The sequence below is a fragment of the Hyperoodon ampullatus genome (assembly GCF_949752795.1).
Source record: "Hyperoodon ampullatus genome assembly, chromosome: 2".
NCBI classification, from domain to species: Eukaryota; Metazoa; Chordata; class Mammalia; order Artiodactyla; family Ziphiidae; genus Hyperoodon; species Hyperoodon ampullatus.
Genome location: NC_136915.1, coordinates 53,831,700 through 53,855,754, shown reverse-complemented (window position 1 = coordinate 53,855,754; position 24,055 = coordinate 53,831,700). Strand labels below are relative to the sequence as shown.

Sequence of the window (24,055 nt, the reverse complement as noted above, 5' to 3'; positions counted from 1 at the left end):
GTGTGTGGTGGGGGGGAGGGGTTGTGGGTGACAATGTTTCTGTGCATCTGCATACATATTTCTTGAGGGTAGGTTTATAGCTTTCATCACATTGCCAAACAGTAAATGACTCAAAAGTTATGGGTCATTGCCATGATTTGCATTTCTAATTGTATTATTACTGGGTTTTTAAAAAGTTTCTCTGTTATTTCTATTAGGAAATTTCTATCATATTTTCTAAGTAGATAATACTGATTAGAAGATTTTTTTCATATGTGCAATTAATATATAGCCTGACTTACTCTTGCTAAAAGATTATTTTAGGTTTTGAATTTTTGAGATTGACAACTGTATTATCTGTGAATAATATTGTTTTTCTCTTTCTGGTTTTGTTTTTTGTTTGTTTTTTGAGCTGGGAAGAGGAGGTGATCTTATTGCACTGCTAGATTCTTGAGGACAGTGGGACTAGCAGGCATCTTTGTCTTCTTCCAAATTTAAATGCAGTTTTGGGGGCGTTTTTTGTAAGAGGAAGAGAGGTTTGGGACAGGTTCCCCAGACCACTCCATGGGAACACAGGAATATTATTTATGAAGTCTTTTTAAAAAATTAAAATATGTGTGTGTGTGTATTTTATACATGAATGTAAGGAATTTTTGAATAAATATGGTAAAGAAGAGTGACGTCCAATGAGCAGGGTTTGGGGGGTGGTTGATAGTGGTGCTGGTTAAACAACTCTAAATATACGAAAAGCTACTGAATTGGACACTTTAAGTAGATGTATGGTAATGTGGATTATATCTAAATAAAGTTATTGTTTTTTAAAAAGCTCTAAACTTACACATAGTGTGACTCTGAGTGATTTGCTAATAAATCACATTTCAGAAGGTCTTAGCTAGTATCCTATCCTGAAAAACAACTGAAATAAAAACAATAAGAATTAAAGTAAAACACAAAGATGCAAGGTATCTGTAATCTAATTTTTATTTGCATGGTGTGGTTCATGAGCTAATTTTATTATGCTTCATAACCCAAATATATTTCTTATACCAAATATTATATCATGACATATAATTGGGGGGATGGAGGAATCTGAGCAAAATGCCATAAAGATGTATCACTGTCATAATTAAACCAGATCCTTACAGAGGAAAAAAAAAAAAAGGTGGAAAAACAAAATACCTCAGGAGAGTATGCTATTCTAGAATTAAAGGATAAAGAAAGGGCTTTAAGAGACCGTCCGCATGAGGTTCCATTCACATCTGTTACAGCACTAAAAAGCCAGGTGTCAAACAAGTCAATTATATTCTGAATTCCTAGGATTTAATAGACATCAAGAGACATGTCTGGGCTTCCCTGGTGGCGCAGTGGTTGAGAGTCCGCCTGCCGATGCAGGGGACATGGGTTCGTGCCCCGGTCCGGGAGGATCCCACATGCCGCAGAGCAGCTGGGCCTGTGAGCCATGGCCACTGGGCCTGCGCGTCCAGAGTCTGTGCTCCGCAGCGGGAGAGGCCACAACAGTGAGAGGCCCACGTACCGCCAAAAAAAAAAAAAAAAAGAGAGACATGTCTATTGTGTGATTCTCATTGCTTCACTCTCTTATGTTACAGAAAGTCATTCCAAACCTTCTGCTCCCTGCAGTTTAAAACTATAATGGAAAGAGTGAAAGCCAACAGGTTAGAATCACCCAAGTGATATAAAAGCATTTAACTTCTGGGATCGAAGGTGAACAAAGCAGGACTTTCTGGAGACTGTGGCAAATCCCCCTGGGGATCGAAACTTTTCGATAAAGTAATGGGTGGCATATTGAGAAAGAGATGTCAAGCTGTTCTGGACAGAATGCTCTAAAACTGCGATGGTACAGTTCAGGAGAAAGGGTACCTCCGAGGCATCAGGAGCACACCTGGGTTTTCAGTGCACCCCCATGTAACTATGCGAGTCACATACCTTCTTTCGTTAATTTGCCCCAAATACTGAATTTCTATAATGTGCCAGGCCAAAACAGAGGGTAACTAGCCTCATGGAACTTAGAGATTTGGTGGGGGAGACAGATTAATCTAATAAATACATAAATAATTACATTTTGTTAATACGATGAAAGAAAAATACAGGAATAAGTATTAGAAGAAGGAGTCGGGCAAGGTTTTCCAAATAATGCGACATGAAGCTGAAATCAGCAGAAGAGATATCTCCTTTCAAAGGCTCTTCTGAGAATGCACTTAAAGATCTGGGGAGAATTTATGGCACACAGTAGGTATTAAATACACTGGGGCTACTACCATATAGTTACTAAAATTGTGGTAATAAAAATACAAAGGAAACTACAAATATGAGAAGAGATTGCGAAAGAAGATTCATCTACATTTGTTGATCCATTGTAGAAAGAACGATAATAAAGATATGGCATCTTTCCAACAGCCAACTGAAAATTTGGGTCAGGATATCAGAGTGAGTTTAAGGCCAGAAACAAAGATTAGAAAGTCACCATGTGATAGTGAACTGAGTGATCATTTCATGCACTCAATGATCTTAAACTTCTGACAGGGCAATCAAGCTTTAAATTTAGGTATTAAAGATTATACCATAAAGTAAAAAGTTCTGCACCACTGATACCTTCCTTTGACAAATCCTGCAGGTCTGATAATAGTAGTTTGGTCAACAGCTAAGCATTTATGTGGATATTGTTTCTTAATTTTTAACTGTTTCATAATTCTTAATTAAAGTTCAAGAAATTTTCATTATTAAGATGGTTGTAAGACTCCTTATGGAAATTAGACACTAGAATGTCATATGTTCAACTGTGTAAGATGAGTGATCTATAATATAAATGCCTGTTATGTAACACCCTGTCTATACGGGTATATGTGGGAGATGTTGCGTCCCAGATCACCGCAATAAAGTGAGTCACACCAATTTTTTGGCTTCCCAATGCATATAAAGGTTATGTTTACACTACACTGCAATCTACGAAGTAAGCAATAGCATTATGTCTAAAAAGCAATGTACATACTTTAATTAAAAAACACTTCATTGCTAAAAAATGCTAACTATTATCTGACAATGCAGGGTTGCCACAAACCAATTAGTAAGAGACACAATCATTTGTGAAGGGCAATCAAGTGAATCACAATAAAAGGAGGCATGCCTGCGTTGGCTGTAACACTGAATTCTCACAACAACCTGAACAATAACTCCCTTGGTTATTTTACCAAGTATCCTCTTTCTGTTCTTCCTCAGCAACCCCATGTTGCTAAGTTCAAGGGTTACTATTCTGTCTCCAACCTCTCGGAATCATTCCACAGTTGACCACTGAGGTTCAGTGACAGAACCTTTCTTGAAACACATTCTCTTAAACTACTTAATTCTACAGTCTCCTCAGAGTGTTCTTATGCTAAGATGCTCTTATGCTAGGCATGTGCTGGGTTCCCTTCTTGCTGCTGTCTATACACACTTCTCTACCTCACCCGCTCCCGTGAGTTTAATACCATCCAGATCAGCAGTTTTCAGAAGGTCGGCCCTGGATCAGAAGTATCAGCATCACCTAGAAATGCAAATTACTGGGTGCTCCCAGATGTAAGAAATTAGAAACTGGGGGTAGGGGTCAGCAATTAGTGTTTGAACAAGCTCAACAGGTGCTTCTGATGTACACTGAAGTTTGAAAACCACAGATTTGTGGTTTTCATACTGCAGGTTGCGACTCATTAGTCGATCAAGAAAAAAAACAAGTTGCTAACAGCATTTTAAAAAGTGAAATAAAATAGTACAGAGGGAATTCCCTGGTGGTCCAGTGGTTAGGACTCAGCCCTTTCAATGCTGTGGGCCCAGGTTCAATCCCTGGGCAGGGAACTAAGATCCGACAAGCCATGCAGTGCGGCCAAAAAAAAAAATAGTATAGAAAATGAATAAATTCTTCATATGTTATAAAGGTAAGTTATATTTCATGAAACTTTTGTTTCAATTATATATGCATGTTAGTGTGTGTGTCCTGTGTAGGCGCACATCTATATTCGGTTGTTAAATAAAATATATGTTACTGTGGATCACAGTCTGAAAAAAAATCTGATCAATATGATGACTAAAATGTCAGCTCTTTGGTTCCTTCTTGTCATTTGGGTCCTACCTTGCTTGGCCTTCCTTACCCATTCCACTTAATGTTGCCTCCTCCAAGGGATTTATTCTCACACTACCTTGTTTTATTTAGTTATTTACAGTACTTATCAATATTTAAACTATCTTATTGTTTATAAGCTTTCTCCCTCTCTAGAATATAAGTTAATGAGAGATCTTGTTCCCTGCTGTGTTCCCAACATCTAAAACAGTGTCTGCCCACCTAAAATACTCACTCAATAAGTATTTCTTGACCAGATGAACTTTGTAAATGAGTAACTTGCCAAAGCTCACCTAAGTTAGATTAAACTACACTTTAGAATCATGAGTATCTCACGTCGGTGATCTCTCTAATATAATCATCACTTCCTGGTAGGCCTACGGCTTGGATTCCAGCCTTCCACTTCCTAGTCCTGGACCATGGGAAAGTTACATAATCATACTTTCACCAGTGTAAAAAGAAATGCTTAGTTTTGGGACAATAAGAATCTGATAAAACAGTGAACCAATTTGCTTTTAGTTTTGGAAAGATGAGCGGAGTATTCATTTAATAAGAGTTGAGGAGCAAAGAAAAATTCACCAGATCCATATCAGGAGAAATACAGGAAAGCTAGAGGCTTTAGGTTCATCTACATTTTAAATGTGAACCACCTCATAGCTCCATACGGTTCAAACCCTTCTGGAGAAGGTTAACAGAAAATTCAATGGGAAGGGAAAAAATGGGGAGCAAAATGAATGGAAAGTCATATTCACAGCCCAGATTTGCTGGAGAATTTGTGAAATGTCATAATTAGGAGATGAATTTTTTTTTTTGCTTAATTTTTATTATCTCAGTAGGTGACATGGTACCATTATTACAGAGATTATTTCTGAGTTATTATTTTTTTTACAACTTTATTGGAGTATAATTGCTTCACAATGGTGTATTAGTTTCTGCTTTATAACAAAGTGAATCAGTTATACATATACATCTGTTCCCATATCCCTTCCCTCTTGTGTCTCCCTCCCTCCCACCCTCCCTATCCCACCCCTCCAGTCGGTCACAAAGCACCGAGCTGATCTAGGAGATGAATTTGATATTAGAAGTCTATACAGTAAGTCCCCTACATATGAACCTTCAAGCTGCCAGCTTTCAAAGATGTGAACGTACATTTGCATGTCCAATCATGTAAGTTAGTTCATGTGTGTTGTGTACATTGTCATGTGTGTGCATCCTCCACAAGTGGTTGTGCTTTTGTGTACTTTACTGAAAGGTACTGTATAGACTACAGTAGTACAGTATCTGTATTTCAAACTAGATCTGTAAGAGGACGACTTCTTTGAATTCCTTGCTGTGAAACACAAGGAGTTTACTAATGAAGACCTGATGGAATTGGAGGCCCAGAGAAAGGATGGAGAGAGACAAGAGGAAGAAGTAACTGAAGAACCGAAGAGATTCATGATGCAGGAAGTGGCAAGGGGATTTTCTGTATTTGAGGAGGCACTGTTAGTTTTGAGGCACAGGACCCAAAGGTAGAATGGTACACAAAGGTTGCAGCAGCCATTCAGAATGCAATCCAGTGCTACTGTGTCATCTGTGACGAGAAAAAAAGAGCTACTACCCAGACATCCTGGATCTTTTTTCAAGACGTTAGACAGAATTGAATCCAGCAAGGAACCAGAACCTGTGCCGTCAACGTCAGGCATGAGTAAAATTGCAGCTTGCCCTCCATCTCCCATTGCTGATGATCCTTCAGCTCTACCATCTCCCACTTCCTCTCCCTCCTCCAGTCAGTAACTCTTCTTGCCTGTTCACTCGATGCCAGCCCCTGGATGCCAGCTGTTGTACTGTACTACTGTACTTTTCAAGGTACTGTACTGTAAGATTAAAAATGTTTATTTTTTGTGTTTGTTTTTTATGTATTATTGTGTGAAAAGTATTATAAACCTATTACAGTACAGTACTATATAAGCTGATTGTTAGTTGGGTACCTAGGCTAACTTTGCTGGACTTAATGAACAAATTGGACTTAACGAATGTGCTCTCAGAATGGGACTCATTTGTATGTAGGGGACTTACTGTATCAGCTTTCAGTGTAAATCAATGCCGTTCCTGAACCCCTCTAACTCTGTGAATGTGTGCTGTGAACACACATGTACACATGGCCTTGGAACTCTGGGGAACTGCTCTGTCTATCTAATGGTATCAAAGTGATATTCACTAGATAACCCCAAGTCACTTTGTTCCTATTTCTGGGATAGTAATGTTTTAAGTAATGGGAAGAGTAGATGACAAACAGTACCAACTCTGGAGTCAGTGCCTGGATTTAAACTCCATGTCCACTATTTATTGGCTGTGTAATTTTTGACATATTCCTTAATTTCTCTGAGCCTGTTTCTTTATTTGTACATTTAGAGACCTCACAAAGTTATTATGTTGATAGAGTTATTAACACATATGAAGACCTGGCACATGGTACCAGAGTGTTTACTAGGTATCACAATCCTTATACTAAGTTCTTTAAATGCTTTTTCCTCTAATGCTCATAGCAATCCTGTGAGGCAGATTATTATAAGACATCCCCTCTCCTCCATATTGATAGCAAAGTGTGAGCCATGAAGAGGCTAAGAAACTTGTCCATGAATTCACAACTAAGTGGTAGAGCTAGGATTAGAATGTAATCTTAGTCACATGCTTAAACCAGGTTTCCTAACAACCATGCAAATATAGGCACTCTAGTATCCCAGAAATTATGAATAATCAACAAGCTATCTCCACTCTGCTGCAGCTGCCCTAATAACTATATCAAAACAAGGGATTACATTACACAAACGCACACATGTATCAGTCGTATCCATCATGTGTTGCTCTTCCAAAGAGGTTGAGAACCAAGGCACTGAAGTACCTTTATGAAATTTTGTTTCCATGCCTTTGTATCCTCCCTTCCAGGCTGGTGACCCCACAGAGAAAACAAGGAGCTATGTTTCATTTATCTCACAGAAGACTCACTTAGCACTGTTAGTGAAAAGCAGTTGGTTTTCAACAGAGATTGTTGAACAAATGAAAATGCATGAGAAAGCGTTCTGTAAAATCACAAAGTACAACCAAGTTTTTATAAAGTCAACTTAATTGTTACATAGTTATATTTATTTTTATATTTCATTTATATATTATATTTAGAAAAATATAAAGTTATAGTCAACTTTATAATACTTGTTGAAGATTCACAATACAACAGGCTAAAGTCCTTATCACCTTATTTTAATCTTCATCACAACCCCTTTGAAGTAGGTACCATTATTTTCATAGAAGAGGGCATGCTTAAGGTCACACACTAGGAAGTACTGGAGCCAGAATTTTAACTCTTTCAATTTCTGTATCAGACTCCTTTTCTATATTATAGAAGGAAAATATTATTTTAAAATATGTAAATTTCAAAAACCATGAAATTCACCCATTCAAATGTATAATCCTGTAGGTTTCAGTATAGTCACAAATTGTGCAACCATCATCACAATCTAATTTTAGAACATTTTCATCACCCTCAAAATAAATTCCATACACAACAGCAATCAGATCTAAACTACATATACTTTACATACATAAAAGATAGATAAATTCTTTTAAATAAAGCCTCCATTAAATATATGTGAATGTATATTTGATACAACTAATGCAAAAGGATGTCATGAAATGACATCTAAAGGAAAAATTATGACTTCGTTGGCCCTCTGTAATTTTGCATTGGCAATATCACCATCCACTTGAGTAGGGCACGTAATCAAGGCCTAAAATCTACATTCAGCTCTGATTATCATGGGTCAAACTCCAATTTCAAGGACTTCTTAGCATTTGTGTAATCATAACCAAATAGTAAGACTAGGAGGGAATGTAGATAAAAGTTCACCACCCAGCTGCCTTTGATACTCACTCTGTTATATTAGTGTCAAAGACAAAAACTTAGGAAAATAAAGTCACAGAAGTTTTGGAGATGTAAACTTTTTTTCAGCAAGATATGTTCATGCACATTTTCTAAGAAGCTATACCACTGTATTTGACAATTTACAACGATCATTAAAGCATAATATAATAAATTCTGCATCCACCCCAAATAATGAAAAGGAACTCACTGTTAGTAAATGCATATTCTTCTTCAGTTTCATCACTGTCATCAGATGGAGCTTTATAAGGAGGCGGCAGTTTCATTGGAGGTGGAGCAGTTCCTCGCCTCTGAAGATGCAAAATTTGAGAGAAGCATTAATTGTCTTTGTATAACCTCTTCCTCAATGACAAACAGGATAAAAAAGATAATCTGTAAATATTTTGACTCTATCCAACTTCCAGCACATCACTAGGACTGTAAAATAAATACAATTCATTCTCTTATGTTTATGTTATTATGTAAAAGTGGCTCTGTGATGTAAACACACCAATACAGAAAACAGGAATTCAAAGGCACAGCTTTTAAGACTGTTAACCTACCCAGAAGAATGAATTCCTTTCTCCAGTGAGAAAGTCAATTATATGTACTTTCTTTACACTGCTGAGGCTTAGTTTTCTTTATCTCTGACCAAATAACTCAAATGAAAAACATTTCAAAATTATGTCTAAATGTAAAAACTACCCAATGTGTTAATCCTATAATTAAACTTTTTATTCAATTGTAGAAGGTATAGATTTCATTCTTTAAAAACTACTTGAAATACCAAGATTTTCTAACCAAAGAGGTATTCATCTACAATTTATAAAGAGTCAACACACATTTTAATGTTTTAAAAAAGAAAGAGAAAGCTTTATGATGAATATTTTTTGTATTTCTGTATAAGTATTCTTTAAATTTACACACCAAATGATACAGCACATCAATATTTGGTTCAAATAGGTTTAATTAAAGTAGACTTTATGATCAGATTACCTTCACAGAATGTTGAAATTTTCTTGAACGCTGGGAAAAATAAAACATGCCCAACTATGGAGGGATCCAAGCTGCTGGAAAGAATGGGAGCCGATACACACAAGCACTCCACAAAAACCAAAATAACCAGGTTAAGATTTGTTTTGCTACAGAATTTCAATAAAGTACAATCAATTATGCTTTATAGGACAAAGCCACTAATGGCAGGATACACTTCAGTAAATGGACAATGACTGGTCCATTACAGAAAGCAGGCACGTAATAAATTCCTCCAAAATAGAAAACACTATTTGGGATCCATAAAGAAAAACACACACCCAAATTTATTTAAGTTAATGTCTAACCAAAACAGTACTTTGTACATTTATAGAAAATCCAAAACTCGATAAAATGCAAGAGTGATGAAGGAAGAGAAGATGCCAAATACAAAGTACTTGTTAAGCAATAAAATAATTCAGAAATGTGATCATGGTGTCTTTAATTCTTGTTTGATAAAACTTAAAAGTGAGTTAAATGAAGAATAATAAAGGCAAATGAATTTTCAGCAAACCTTTTCCTCAGAACCAGATCATTCTAAGTGAAAGACAATGCTCAGAACAAGGACAGCCAGCTTTTAAAATAGTATTAAGAGATACAAATTCTCTGGCTTCCCTGGTGGCGCAGTGGTTGAGAGTCCGCCTGCCGATGCAGGGGACACGGGTTCGTGCCCCGGTCTGGGAAGATCCCACATGCCGCGGAGCGGCTGGGCCCGTGAGCCATGGCCGCTGGGCCTGTGCGTCTGGAGCCTGTGCTCCGCAACGGGAGAGGCCACAACAGTGAGAGGCCCACATAACGCAAAAAAAAAAAAAAAAAAAAAAAAAAAAAAAAAAAAAAAAAAGAGATACAAATTCTCTTTAATAGCACTTTAAAAAATATATTTCAGGGGAAATTTTTATGCAACTGATTTATTTAACTTCTACCAACACCCTCAGAAAAAATGTAGGATAAGCATATTCTGGGCCCCCTATGGTATGAATTTGGGTTGACAGATACCTGGGCATCTTTCTACAACACATGGGAGAAGGGTGTAGGCAGGTCCAGGCTCTCCCTGTGGCAACAAAGGCTGGAGCAAGGTATACACAGGGAGGGCCAGATGAACAGAACCTCCATGAGGGCAGAGAACAACACAGACTGTATGGCATCCTCAGCTCTGAGAAGAGTGCTCTTAACTATCTGCTGAATGAGTAAATAACTGGTTGTCACTCATGTTGTTTAGGTTCCCTAACATACTAACTTTTAGAAAAATGACAATGACATAAATCGTTCTTGTTCAAGAGCACCACATATTAGCTTTGTCTGGAAGAAATGTAAATTATTTTAGCGAATTATTACAGTTGCATTGCCCTGTAAGACATTACCCAGTTTTGCATCTAAATTTGAATCTTAAACATTCTTTCTTTCAGCAATTATAAATACTCTCTCCAATTCTCTCTGAACTAGGCTAACCACCTTATTGGTTCTTTTGTTAGTCATTTAAATAAACACCTGGCACCTGTACATTCTGCACAATTTCATAGAGCATGCTTTTATTTTTTCTTACATTATACTTGTCAGTCTTGGTAGACTCACCTTCCAGAGCCAATGAAACTGTGATGCCTGAGATACACAATCCATGAGCTGTTTAAACTCATACACATGATTTCCTGGTTCCGACAGTAAATCACCAGAGGCAACAGAACTTTGCCTTTTTGACTGTTTCTCCATTTTTTAATTTCCAATTCTATGTTTTTGTTTCTGATACTGAGCTAAGTTTGGTTCTGATGTGTACTTTGGCTGTAAGTTATTCACCATTAGTAGAAGTGACCAATGAAGTTTGGCTTTATGATCTGGCAATTAATATTTGTTGGGATGATAAGGACCTATTATATATTGTTCTATAAGCCTCTATTCTCTCTTGATTGAGAGACAACAGCAAACGTATTTATTTATTAGTCTTTCTGTTTGCCTGGTTGTGCTTTTGTACAAGAACATGTCTTGGTTCCATTGGAAAGAACAGCTTTTTGTCACACAGACCAGAGTTTTTGCATTTGTGTCTACGTTTGACATATGGTTAAAGTTGTAGGATGGAAGCCGAAAGTGTATCTGAAAGCTCTGTGTATCCAAAATGGAGAAAAGCTCTTACCTCATGGTGAGCATGAAATATTTTCCTACCTTCAGGGGGTATTAAAAACTTAGTCTCTTAAAGCAGCGGTCCCCAACAGTTTTGGCACCAGGGACCGGTTTCGTGGAAGACAATTTTTTCACAGACTGCGGGGGGGGGGAGGGGCAGGGGGCCGTAGGGAATGGTTCAGGCGGTAATGCGAGCCATGGGTAGTGATAGAGGGCAGCAGATGAAGCTTCGCTCGCTTGCCCACCACTCACTTCCTGCTACGTGGCCTGGTTCCTAACAGGCTGAGGACCAGTAGCGGTCCGCGGCCCAGGGGTTGGGGACCCCTGTTTTAAAGAATCTCTTTCTGATTGGTTATAGAGACTAATAAGCATTATTTAAATCTAGTACTCCCAGAGTTTTCCAGAAAATAGTGAAACTATAACTTATATTACTTTAGATGTGCCGGCCTTTAAATAAAATCTCTTTTCACAGAAACCACTAACTCAGAAGCATTTTTATATAAGAATCTAGATTCACAAAGTCAAAGAGATTTGGTAATTTTAATTAGAAACACCTATACCTTCTTCCTGATCTCCTTGATCTTATTGGTGTGGAATATAAAACAAAAATATATAAAACAATAAAAATATTTATATTAATGTTGCATGATACCCACATGTCTACATGCTGTGCATGTTTGTGTTTGTGTGTGTGTGTGTGTGTGTGTGTGTGTATCACAAATGTTTGGACATTAACCTGAGTATTATCAGCCAATTCTAAAGACTAGCACAATATGGAATATCACTGATGAAAAGAATGCATAAAAGGAATTACTTCCATCAATAATAATTGTTAAAGAGATAGTTCAGTCATCATCTGACCTCCCTACTTTGGGAAGTCTCCCTGCCTGTTCTCCCCTAGCACCCTGGGCATATTTCTCTCATACCAATTATAATTCTGTTTATTTCACTACATGTCACATTCATCTATGCACTTCTTGGAGTGAAGGTGCTCTGTCATTCCAGGATGTAGAATAATGCTTGGTGCACAAGATAGAATTCCAGAGAAGAATAATATAGTAAAGTACATCCTGTAATTACTGAAATATCATCCTGTAATGGAGATGTAGATTCTGGTATGATCAATTAACTCACAAGTGGGAGTGCTTTGGGGGCAGTAATCACCTCTGAATTCTCCAAAGAATTCACTTACTTGGTTAAGTGTCATCTACCTGTGAGACCCAGAACACTGCCTGGAACCTAATAGACACACGATACATATTTACTGAATGAATAAAGAATCCTAAAAACAAAACAAACATCTCTGGCTTTAGGTCACCAGGGACTGGCACATGCTATCTGGGCAAGTGCCACTTTCCTGTAATCTATGTGACCTTCTGATTTGGGGTTTATAGTTGCAATGTTAACTACTGCCATGTCAACTTAGTGATTAGTTCTTCTCTATACCAAGGAACTCAGCTGGATAGACTTACACTGACTTTTGGTATTACCAGGTTCTTACTGGATTTTTAAAATTTGAATGCAAATATCCTTGCTATGTATGGAAATTCAATTTGGTTTAATGGAACAGGTCAAAGTTGATAAGAATCATACATTTATCTTTTTTTTTCTTGAAATCTTATGCGGAATATTCCTTAATCAAATTACCTTATTCCCCAAAGTAATTAAATTAGTAACCAGTTTGTTCATCTGTGTGTTTATTGTCTGTGTCCCCACAGACTGATCTGTTGTCTGTTTCCTTTTTGATGTTATATCCACTGACTAGCACAGTAACTGGAACACTATAGGTCTCCAATAAACATCTGATGAATGTCCAGATATTTGAATCAACATATGAATCAACACAGTTCCAATAATAGGACAGACTAAATATTCTGAGAAATCCTTCTTTTAAAAAAAAACAGATAAAAATGACAGATAAAAATTCAAAAATATGTTTCTGTAACTAAGGCCAGAAACAACCATAGATTCCAAATCAGAAGGTAAATCCTCAGAGGGCATGTGCCAATCCCTAGTGACCTAAAGCCAGAGATTTTGTTTTGTTCTGTTTTTAGGATTCTTCATTCATTAAATATGTATTTTGTGCCTATTAGGTGCCCAGTAGTGTTCTGGGCAATGCGGATAGAGTAATTATGAAATAGATTATCTTGCTGCCCTCATGGAGCTTATATTCCAGTCCCTTTCATATGCCATATTTTGTGGGTCTTCAGGTCTTGTCCCCAGATTGCTTTAAAGTTAGCAGTCACTATATTGTTTGCTTTGCCCTACTAAAATGCAAGCTCCAGAAAAACAGGGAATTGTTGTCTTTAATAGCTTCACTGCAGTATATTGAAGTATAACTGACATAAAAAAATTTCACAGATTTTAAAGTGTACAATTAGAATCCACTACCACAGTCAACACAATGAACATATAACCATCATACCCAAAAGTTTCTTTGTGACTCTTTTTAATCACCCTCTTTCCCACCCCTTCCCCTGGCACCCTGTTCTCCTGAACCACTGATCTCCTTTTTGTCGCTACAGGTTGTATTTTCTAGACATTTATAATCATGCAGTATCTACTCATTTTTATCTAGTAAGAGCTAGGAATTTAATTAGTCCATAGATTCTATTTGAGGTCAAACAAGGTGGGAAGTGGGGCTAAAGATATCACCCTCCCAAACCCCAATTCCTACAAATAAAGCCTGTACCTCCAAAAGGTTGAAGTATTCTGCAAGTAATGACTTGCAATCTGTACATAACTAACACTTCTGCAAACAATAACCACGGTCATTATTAGAATCTACTTATTGTCTATGTTTATTAGCGGTTGTCAAAATCAAACCACAGAATCCTGAACACCCAGTGGTATGCTACTGTTAATCTGAATATAATGTTTATGATTAAGATCTGAACTCAAAGAAGGTGGCCAACCAGGATAAAACCAACAGTTCTATAATTTGGTAACCAATTCAATCCTTTTCAAGAACCCTCTCCCCAAATCTTTAAGGGGTCTTGATTGGCCTCCATGTACATTTCTGTAAATAAAGTGTTCCCAGGTGTTCAATTCAGTCATAGCTTTTTTTCTTTTCTTTAATGGGGTGAAACCTGCAACGGGTGAAGTTAAAAACAAATAAACAAATCAAACAAACCAAAATCTTGATTGCAGAAGACAGTAGGAATATTTCCTGGTCTTGGCCTTAGCTTGAGATGGAAGAAAACAAAAAAAAAAAAAAAAAGAAAAGAAAGAAAAGAAAAAAGGTGTCCCCTGAGAATTCCTTATAAGCCCAGACCCACTAGATGGGAGACCTGAATTCATTCCGTGTGTCGCTCAAAAATTTCTAAGACAAAATACCAGGCAAATATGAAAAGAAAGCTGGCATAGTTTCAGAGATATTGGATGAAACAGATATTAAGGCATTTCTTAATAATGCCACATATTAATAAAAAGATCAATTATATCCCTATGAGGATATAAAATTTTTTAACTTGTAGACACCTAACAAATTAACTTGAAAAAAAAGTAAATAACAAATGAAAAACTACATAAAAAAATGTAAAATAACAACTGAAAAACTACAAGGTGATTAATCTAACCATCAAAATGGAAGACTGTTAAGTTACTCTGACCAAAAAAATCATTAAGAATACAGAATATCTGAATAACTCAGTTAATTAGCTTGCCCTAATAACTTTGTATAAAAATCTGTAACCAATAACTAGATAACAGCTATTCTTTTAAATCACAATTATACATTTACAATAACTATGTGCTAGGCCATAAAAATGTCTCAACCAATATAAAAGATATTATATAAAACAAAATCTCTGGTTATAACTGAGATCTGTTAGAAAAAACAGCAATAAGTTTTTTAACATATTTGTAGGGAAATTAAAAATACATTTTAAAATAAACCTGGGCCAGATCCGGAGGAAGATGGCGGAAGAGTAAGACGCGGAGATCACCTTCCTCCCCACATATACATCAGAAATTCATCTACACGTGGAGCAACTCCTACAGAACACCTACTGAACGCTGACAGAAGACCTCAGACCCCCCAAAAGGCAAGAAACTCCCCACATACCTGGGTAGAGCAAAAGAAAAAAGAATAAACAGAGACAAAAGGATAGGGACGGGACCTGCACCCGTGGGAGGGAACCGTGAAGGAGGAAAGGTTTCCACACACTAGAAGCCCCTTCGCGGGCGGAGACTGCGGGTGGCGGAGGGGGAAAGCTTCGGAGTACCGAGGAGAGCACAGCAACAGGGGTGCGGAGGGCAAGGCGGAGAGATTCCGGCACAGAGGATCGGTGCCCTCAGGCACACACCAGCCCGAGAGGCTTGTCTGCTCGGCCGCCGGGGCGGGCGGGGCTGGGAGCTGAGGCTCAGGTATGGGGGGTTTCGGTCGGAGCGCAGGGAGAGGACTGGGGCTGGCGGCAGGAAGAGAGCCTGAAGGGGTTGGTGCGCCGCGGCTAGCCCGGAGGGAGTCCGGGGAAAAAGTCTGGAGCTGCCGAAGAGGCAAGAGACTTTTTCTTCCCTTTTGTTTCCTGGTGCGCGAGGAGAGGGCATTAAGAGCGCTGCTTAAAGAAGCACCAGAGACGGGCGCGAGCCGCGGCTAAAGGCGCGGACCTCGGAGACGGGCGTGGGACGCTGGGGCTGCTGCTGCCGCCGCCACAAGGCCTGTGTGCGAGCGCAGGTCACTTGTCCACCCCCCCTTCCGGGGAGCCTGTGCAGCCCGCCACTGCCGGGGTCCCAGGACCAAGGCACGGCTTCCCCGAGAAAGTGCACGGAGCGCCTGGGGCTGGTGCAACGTCACGCCGGCCTCTGCCGCCGCAGGCCCGCCCCGCACTGCGTGCCCCTCCCTCCCCTCGGCCTGAGTGAGCCAGAGCCCCCGAATCAGTGGCTCCTTTAAACCCGTCCTGTCTGAGCGAAGAACGGACACCCTCCGGCGACCTATGCGCAGAGGCAGGGCCAGGTCCAAGGCTGAGACCCGGGAGCTGTGAAAGCAGAGAAGAGACAGGGAAATCTCTCTGTGCAGCCTCGGAGGCAGCGGATTAAAGATCCACGGTCCGCTTGATGTGCCCTGCGTCTGTTGAGTGCATGAATGGACAGCGAATCATCCCAAATTGAGGAGGTGGACATTGAGGACAAGATTTGAGATTTTTTCCCCTTTTCCTCTTTTTACAACGAATTATCCCAAATTAAGGAGGTGGACTTTGAGAGCAAGATTTCAGACTTTTTCCCCTTTTCCTCTTTTTACAACGAATTATCCCAAATTGAGGAGGTGGACTTTGAGAGCAAGATTTTCGATTTTTTCCCCCTGTTCTCTTTTTGTTAATGTGTATGTGTATGCTTCTGTGTGAGATTTTCTCTGTATAGCTTTGCTTCCACCATAGGTCCCAGGGTTCTATCTGTCCGTTTTTTTTTTATAATTACTTTTTTATTTTTAATAACGCTACTATATTTTATACTTTATTCTATTTTACTTTATCTTCTCTCTTTCTTTTTTTCCTACCTTCCCTTCCTCCCTCCCTCCCTCCGCGCCTTTCTTTCTTTCTTTCCTCCCTCCCTCCCTCCTGTCTGTTTCTTTCTTTCTTTCCTTCCTCCTTCCCTCCCTCCCTTCTTCCCTTCACTCTTTCTTTTTCTTTCCTTCCTCCCTCCCTCCCTCCTTTCTTTCTTTCTTCCTTCCTTTCTTTCTCTCTCTCTTCCTTTCTTCTACTAATTCTTTCTTTCTACTTTTTCTCCCTTTTATTCTGAGCCGGGTAAATAAAAGGCTCTTGGTGCTGCAGCCAGGAGTCAGTGCTGTGCCTCTGAAGTGGTAGAGCCAACTTCAGGACACGGGTCCACAAGAGACCTCCCAGCTCCACATAATATCAAGCGGCGAAAATCTCCCAGAGATCTCCATCTCAACACCAGCACCCAGCTTCAGTCAACGACCAGCAAGCTACAGTGCTGGTCACCCTATGCCAAGCAACTAGCAAGACAGGAACACAACCCCACCCATTAGCAGAGAGGCTGCCTAAAAATATAATAAGGCCACAGGCACCCCAAAACACACCACCAGACGTGGACCTGTCCACCAGAAAGACAAGATCGAGCCTCAACCACCAGAACACAGGCACTAGTCCCCTCCACCAGGAAGCCTACACAACCTACTGAAACAACCTTAGCCACTGGGGACAGACACCAAAAACAACGGGAACTACGAATCTGCAGCCTGCAAAAAGGAGACCTCAAACACAGTAAGATAAGCAAAATGAGAAGACAGAAAAACACACAGCAGGTGAAGGAGCAAGATAAAAACCTACCAGACCTAACAAATGAAGAGGTAATAGGCAGTCTACCTGAAAAAGAATTCAGAATAATGATAGTAAAGATGATCCAAGATTCTATTTCCATGATCCAAAATCTTGGAAATAGAATAGACAAAATGCAAGAAACAGTTAACAAGGACCTAGAAGAACTAAAGATGAATCAAGCATCAATTAAAAACACAATAAATGAAATGAAAAATACTCTAGATGGGTACAATATCAGAATAACTGAGGCAGAAGAACGGATAAGTGAGGTGGAAGATAAAATAGTGGAAATAACTGATGCAGAGCAAAATAAAGAAAAAAGAATGAAAAGAACAGAGGACAGTCTCAGAGACCTCTGGGACAACATTAAACGCACCAACATTCGAATTATAGGGGTTCCAGAAGAAGAAGAGAAAAAGAAAGGGACTGAGAAAATATTTGAAGAGATTATAGTTGAAAACTTCCCTAATATAGGAAAGGAAATAGTTAATCAAGTCCAGGAGGCACAGAGAGTCCCATACAGAATAAATCCAAGGAGAAATATGCCAAGACACTTATTAATCAAACTGTCAAAAATTAAATACAAAGAAATCATATTCAAAGCAGCAAGGGAAAAACAACAAATAACACACATGGGAATCCCCATCAGGTTAACAGCTGATCTCTCAGCAGAAACTCTACAAGCCAGAAGGGAATGGCAGGACATAATTAAAGTGATGAAGGAGAAAAACCTGCAACCAAGATTACTCTACCCAGCAAGGATCTCATTCAGATTTGATGGAGAAATTAAAACCTTTACAGACAAGCAAAAGCTGAGAGAGTTCAGCACCACCAAACCAGCTTTACAACAAATGCTAAAGAACTTCTCTAGGCAAGAAACACAACAGAAGGAAAATACCTACAATAACGAACCCAAAACAATTAAGGAAATGGGAATAGGAACATACATATCAATAATTACCTTAAATGTAAATGGACTAAATGCTCCCACCAAAAGACACAGAATGGCTGAATGGATACAAAAACAAGACCCATATATATGCTGTCAACAAAAGACCCACTTCAGACCTAGAGACACATACAGATTGAAAGTAAGGGGATGGAAAAAGATATTCCATGCAAATGGAAATCAAAAGAAAGCTGGAGTAGCAATTCTTGTATCAGACAAAATAGACTTTAAAATAAAGACTATTAGAAGAGACAAAGAAGGACACCACATAATGATAAAAGGATCGATCCAAGACAAAGATATAACAATTGTAAATATTTATGCACCCAACATCGGAGCACCTCAATACATAAGGCAAATACTAACAGCCATAAAAGGAGAAATGGACAGTAACACACTCATAGTAGGGAACTTTAACACCCCACTTTCACCAATGGACAGATCATCCAAAATGAAAATAAATAAGGAAACACAAGATTTAAATGATACATTAAACAAGATGGACTTAATTGATATTTATAGGACATTCCATCCAAAAACAACAGAATACACATTTTTCTCAAGTGCTCATGGAACATTCTCCAGGATAGATCATATCTTGGGTCACAAATCAAGCCTTGGTAAATTTAAGAAAATTGAAATTGTATCAAGTATCTTCTCCGACCACAATGCTATGAGACTAGACATCAATTACAGGAAAAGATCTGTAAAAAATACAAACACATGGAGGCTAAACAATACACTACTTGGTAACGAAGTGATCACTGAAGAAATCAAAGAGGAAATAAAAAAATACCTAGAAACAAATGACAATGGAGACACGACGACCCAAAACCTATGGGACGCAGCAAAAGCAGTTCTAAGGGGGAAGTTTATAGCAATACAATCCCACCTTAAGAAACAGGAAACATCTTGAGTAAACAACCTGACCCTGCACCTAAAGCAATTAGAGAAAGAACAAAAAAACCCCAAAGTTAGCAGAAAGAAAGAAATCATAAAGATCAGATCAGAAATAAATGAAAAAGAAATGAAGGAAACGATAGCAAAGATCAATAAAACTAAAAGCTGGTTCTTTGAGAAGATAAACAAAATTGATAAACCATTAGCCAGACTCATCAAGGAAAAAAGGGAGAAGACTCAAATCAATAGAATTAGAAATGAAAAAGGAGAAGTAACAACTGACACTGCAGAAATACAAAAGATCATGAGAGATTACTACAAGCAACTCTATGCCAATAAAATGGACAACCTGGAAGAAATGGACAAATTCTTAGAAATGCACAACCTGCCAAGACTGAATCAGGAAGAAATAGAAAATATGAATAGACCAATCACAAGCACTGAAATTGAAACTGTGATTAAAAATCTTCCAACAAACAAAAGCCCAGGACCAGATGGCTTCACAGGTGAATTCTATCAAACATTTAGAGAAGAGCTAACACCCATCCTTCTCAAACTCTTCCAAAATATAGCAGAGGGAGGAGCACTTCCAAACTCATTCTACGAGGCCACCATCACCTTGATACCAAAATCAGGCAAGGATGTCACAAAGAAAGAAAACTACAGGCCAATATCACTGATGAACATAGATGCAAAAATCCTCAACAAAATACTAGCAAACAGAATCCAACAGCACATTAAAAGGATCATACACCATGATCAAGTGGGGTTTATTCCAGGAATGCAAGGATTCTTCAATATACGCAAATCAATCAATGTGATACACCATATTAACAAACTGAAGAATAAAGACCATATGATCATCTCAATAGATGCAGAGAAAGCTTTCGACAAAATTCAACACCCATTTATGATAAAAACCCTGCAGAAAGTAGGCATAGAGGGAACTTACCTCAACATAATAAAGGCCATATATGACAAACCCACAGCCAACATCGTCCTCAATGGTGAAAAACTGAAACCATTTCCACTAAGATCAGGAACAAGACAAGGCTGCCCACTCTCACCACTCTTATTCAACTTAGTTTTGGAAGTTTTAGCCACAGGTACATGTAAAAGTATGATATTAGATCACTCCCTAACACCATACACAAAAATAAGCTCAAAATGGATTAAAGACCTAAATGTAAGGCCAGAAACTATCAAACTCTTAGAGGAAAACATAGGCAGAACACTCTATGACATAAATCACAGCAAGATCCTTTTTGACCCACCTCCTAGAGAAATGGAACTAAAAACAAAGATAAACAAATGGGACCTAATGAAACTTCAAAGCTTTTGCACAGCAAAGGAAACCATAAACAAGACCAAAAGACAACCCTCAGAATGGGAGAAAATATTTGCAAATGAAGCAACTGACAAAGGATTAATCTCCAAAATTTATAAACAGCTCATGCAGCTCAATAGCAAAAAAACAAACATCCCAATCCAAAAATGGGCAGAAGACTTAAATAGGCATTTCTCCAAAGAAGATATACAGACTGCCAACAAACACATGAAAGAATGCTCAACATCATTAATCATTAGAGAAATGCAAATCAAAGCTACAATGAGATATCATCTCACACCAGTGACAATGGCCATCATCAAGAAATCTAGAAACAATAAATGCTGGAGAGGGTGTGGAGAAAAGGGAACACTCTTGCACTGCTGGTGGGAATGTGAATTGGTACAGCCGCTATGGAGAACAGTATGGAGGTTCCTTAAAAAACTAAAAATAGAACTACCATATGACCCAGCAATCCCACTACTAGGCATATACCCTGAGAAAACCATAATTCAAAAAGAGACATGTACCAAAATGTTCATCGCAGCTCTATTCACAATAGCCCAGAGATGGAAACAACCCAAGTGTCCATCATCGGATGAATGGATAAAGAAGATGTGGCACATATATACAATGGAATATTACTCAGCCATAAAAAGAAACGAAACTGAGCTATTTGTAATGAGGTGGATAGGCCTGGAGTCTGTCATACAGAGTGAAGTAAGTCAGAAAGAGAAAGACAAATACCGTATGCTAACACATATATATGGAATTTCAGAAAAAAAAATGTCATGAAGAACTTAGGGGTAAAACAGGAATAGAGACACAGACCTACTGGGGGTGGGCTTGGGGATATGGGGGGGGGGCTGTGACGGGGCGGGGGAGAGGCATGGACGTGTATACACTGCCGGGCGTGGGGTGGATGGATGGTGGCGGGTGGCCACGTGGCGCGGGGGGATCGGCTTGGTGCTTTGTGGCCACCTGGAGGGGTGGGATGGGGAGAGTGGGAGGGAGGGAGACTCAGGAGGGAGGGGATGTGGGAACAGATGTATATGTATGACTGATTCACTTTGTTGTAAAGCAGAGACTAATAAAAAAATAAAAATTAAAAAAAATAAATAAACCTAGGTAAAAAATAAATCATCTGGAAGATAAAAAAAACAACTTAGTACTAAACAAACTTAATATCTTGGGATCTAGAAAAAGAGGAGCTTACAAGGAAATTTATGGTCTGAAATGAGTATTTTAGAAAAAAAGAATGGTTAAAAATCAATAAATTCTACAACTATCTAAAGATTATTAGGTGGGGGGAAGGAAATAAACCCAAATAAGACAATATAAAAATGAGAACAAAATTAATTAAGCAGAATAAAGATATAACAGAGAAGACTAACAGCTCAAAACTTAATTCTTCAAAATGAGGAATTAAATGAAAAATTACTTTCAAGATTAATAAAAAATAAACTGGGCTTCCCTGGTGGCGCAGTGGTTGAGAGTCCGCCTGCCGATGCAGGGGACATGGGTTCGTGCCTTGGTCCGGGAAGATCCCACATGCCGCGGAGCGGCTGGGCCCGTGAGCCATGGCTGCTGAGCCTGCGCGTCCGGAGCCTGTGCTCCGCAACGGGAGAGGCCACAACAGTGAGAGGCCCGCGTACCGCAATAAATAAATAAATAAATAAATAAATAAATAAATAAATAAATAAATAAATAAATAAATAAATAAATAAATAAACTATATTCATAATGAAAAAGAACTACTTTGAAGAGAACACAGACAATACACGTTAAGAGAATAAACAACTTTATACCAACAAATGCAAAAATTAGGTGATATCAATATTCCTAAAAGAGTCAGTAATCAAAACTGACTCTAAAAGGAACAGAAAATCTGAATAGCTCAGTAACACAGGCCCTTGATGGCTTCATAAGCTAATGTGACCAAACATTTAAGGCATGGATAATTACTATTTTACACAAACTCTCAGAGAACTGAAAAGAAGAAGTACTCCTACTATTCATTTTAGTAGTCTTCTATAACCAGAACCAGACAGGATAGTATATAAACGGAAAATTCCAGGCCAAACTCATTCAAAATCACAGATGTTAAAATTCTAAAAGATATAATACTAGTAAACAGGCAAAAAAGATCATGACCAAATTAATTTAAGATTGGTTTAACATTACAGAATCTATTAATACAATACACCACATTAAGGAATTCAAGGAGAAAAAAATCACATACAAATAATTTCAGTGAATGTAGATAATACATTTGATAAAATTCAATGTCAATCCCATTCATGATTAAAATTCTTAGCAAAATAAGAATGAAAGGGAATACTTCCGTAACCAAAGGATAATCTACAAAAACTTACAGCACACACCATAATCAATGGTTAAATATTGAAAGCAATTTCCTAACTATCAGGAGGTAAAACAATAAGAATGTTAGCTCTTATTACTTCCATTAAACACCACAGAGGTCTTAGCAGTTATAATAAAACAAGGGATAAAATACTGGAAAGGGAAGAAGAAAACTGCCTTTATCCAAAGTGGTTATTATTATCCATATAGAAAATTCAGAAATGAAAATCTACATAGTACTAGAATTTGGGATTCATATTCTTATTAAAAATTATATATATATATATACATATATATATGTATATGTGAAGTACATACACCAAGACACTAAAAGCATACATCAAGACACTAAAAGCTTCTACATAAATATTTAATAAGTTTATCTTTAGGTGGTGGGTTTATGAGAGATTTTAACTTTTTTATTTCAGCATTTTGGTTTTCCCAGTGTCCTGAACCAGATTATTTTATAAAAGAATAATAATGTTACAAGATGTCAAAAAATATATAAAACTCAATTTCATATCTACATACTAGCAACAGAAAATGCAATTTAAAAATGTTTAAAAGCAACACAAAATATAAAGATTTCTAGGAATAAACCAAAGATTTACAATGCCTTTCTGAAGAAAATGATAACAATTAATTGTAAGAAATAAAATAGGAATTTAATAAATAGAAAGACATACCAGGTTAATGGTTAAGAGGCTCAATATCATAAAGATGTAAATTCTTTACAATTTATAGATCTGACACAACTCCAATCAAAATTGTCAAAGAGATTTTTTGGTAGAATTTGACAAGCTAATTATAAAATTAAATGGAAAAGAAAAAGGACACAAATAGGTAATACACTTCTAAAGAAAAAGAAATACATAAAGGAGATTGCTCTACTAGAAAACAAGATTTATTATTAGACTTTAATAATTTGGGTAGGGCAGCATTTGTGCTGGGATCAACAAATGGAACAAAGAGAAAGCTCAGAAACAATCTTCCCCTGATAACCTGAGATATGACAGAGGTTGTGGTGCAAAGGAGGGCCTATTTAAAAGAGTGGGATAATTATTTATCTTTATGGGGAAAAATGAAAATCCATCCTACCTGACACCATATC

General features: G+C 38.0%; 1 protein-coding gene across 1 annotated transcript in view; it reads right to left on the bottom strand.

The window, feature by feature from the left end:
* PATJ (PATJ crumbs cell polarity complex component) overlaps positions 1-24,055 on the bottom strand; it is a gene marked incomplete at its 3' end in the record, with an annotated part of 366,093 nt that overhangs the window by 188,816 nt on the left and 153,222 nt on the right. The window contains exon 27 of the mRNA XM_079698741.1: positions 8,194-8,293. Coding sequence (XP_079554867.1) covers positions 8,194-8,293 — 100 coding nt within the window. The remainder of the gene's footprint in view (positions 1-8,193; positions 8,294-24,055) is intronic.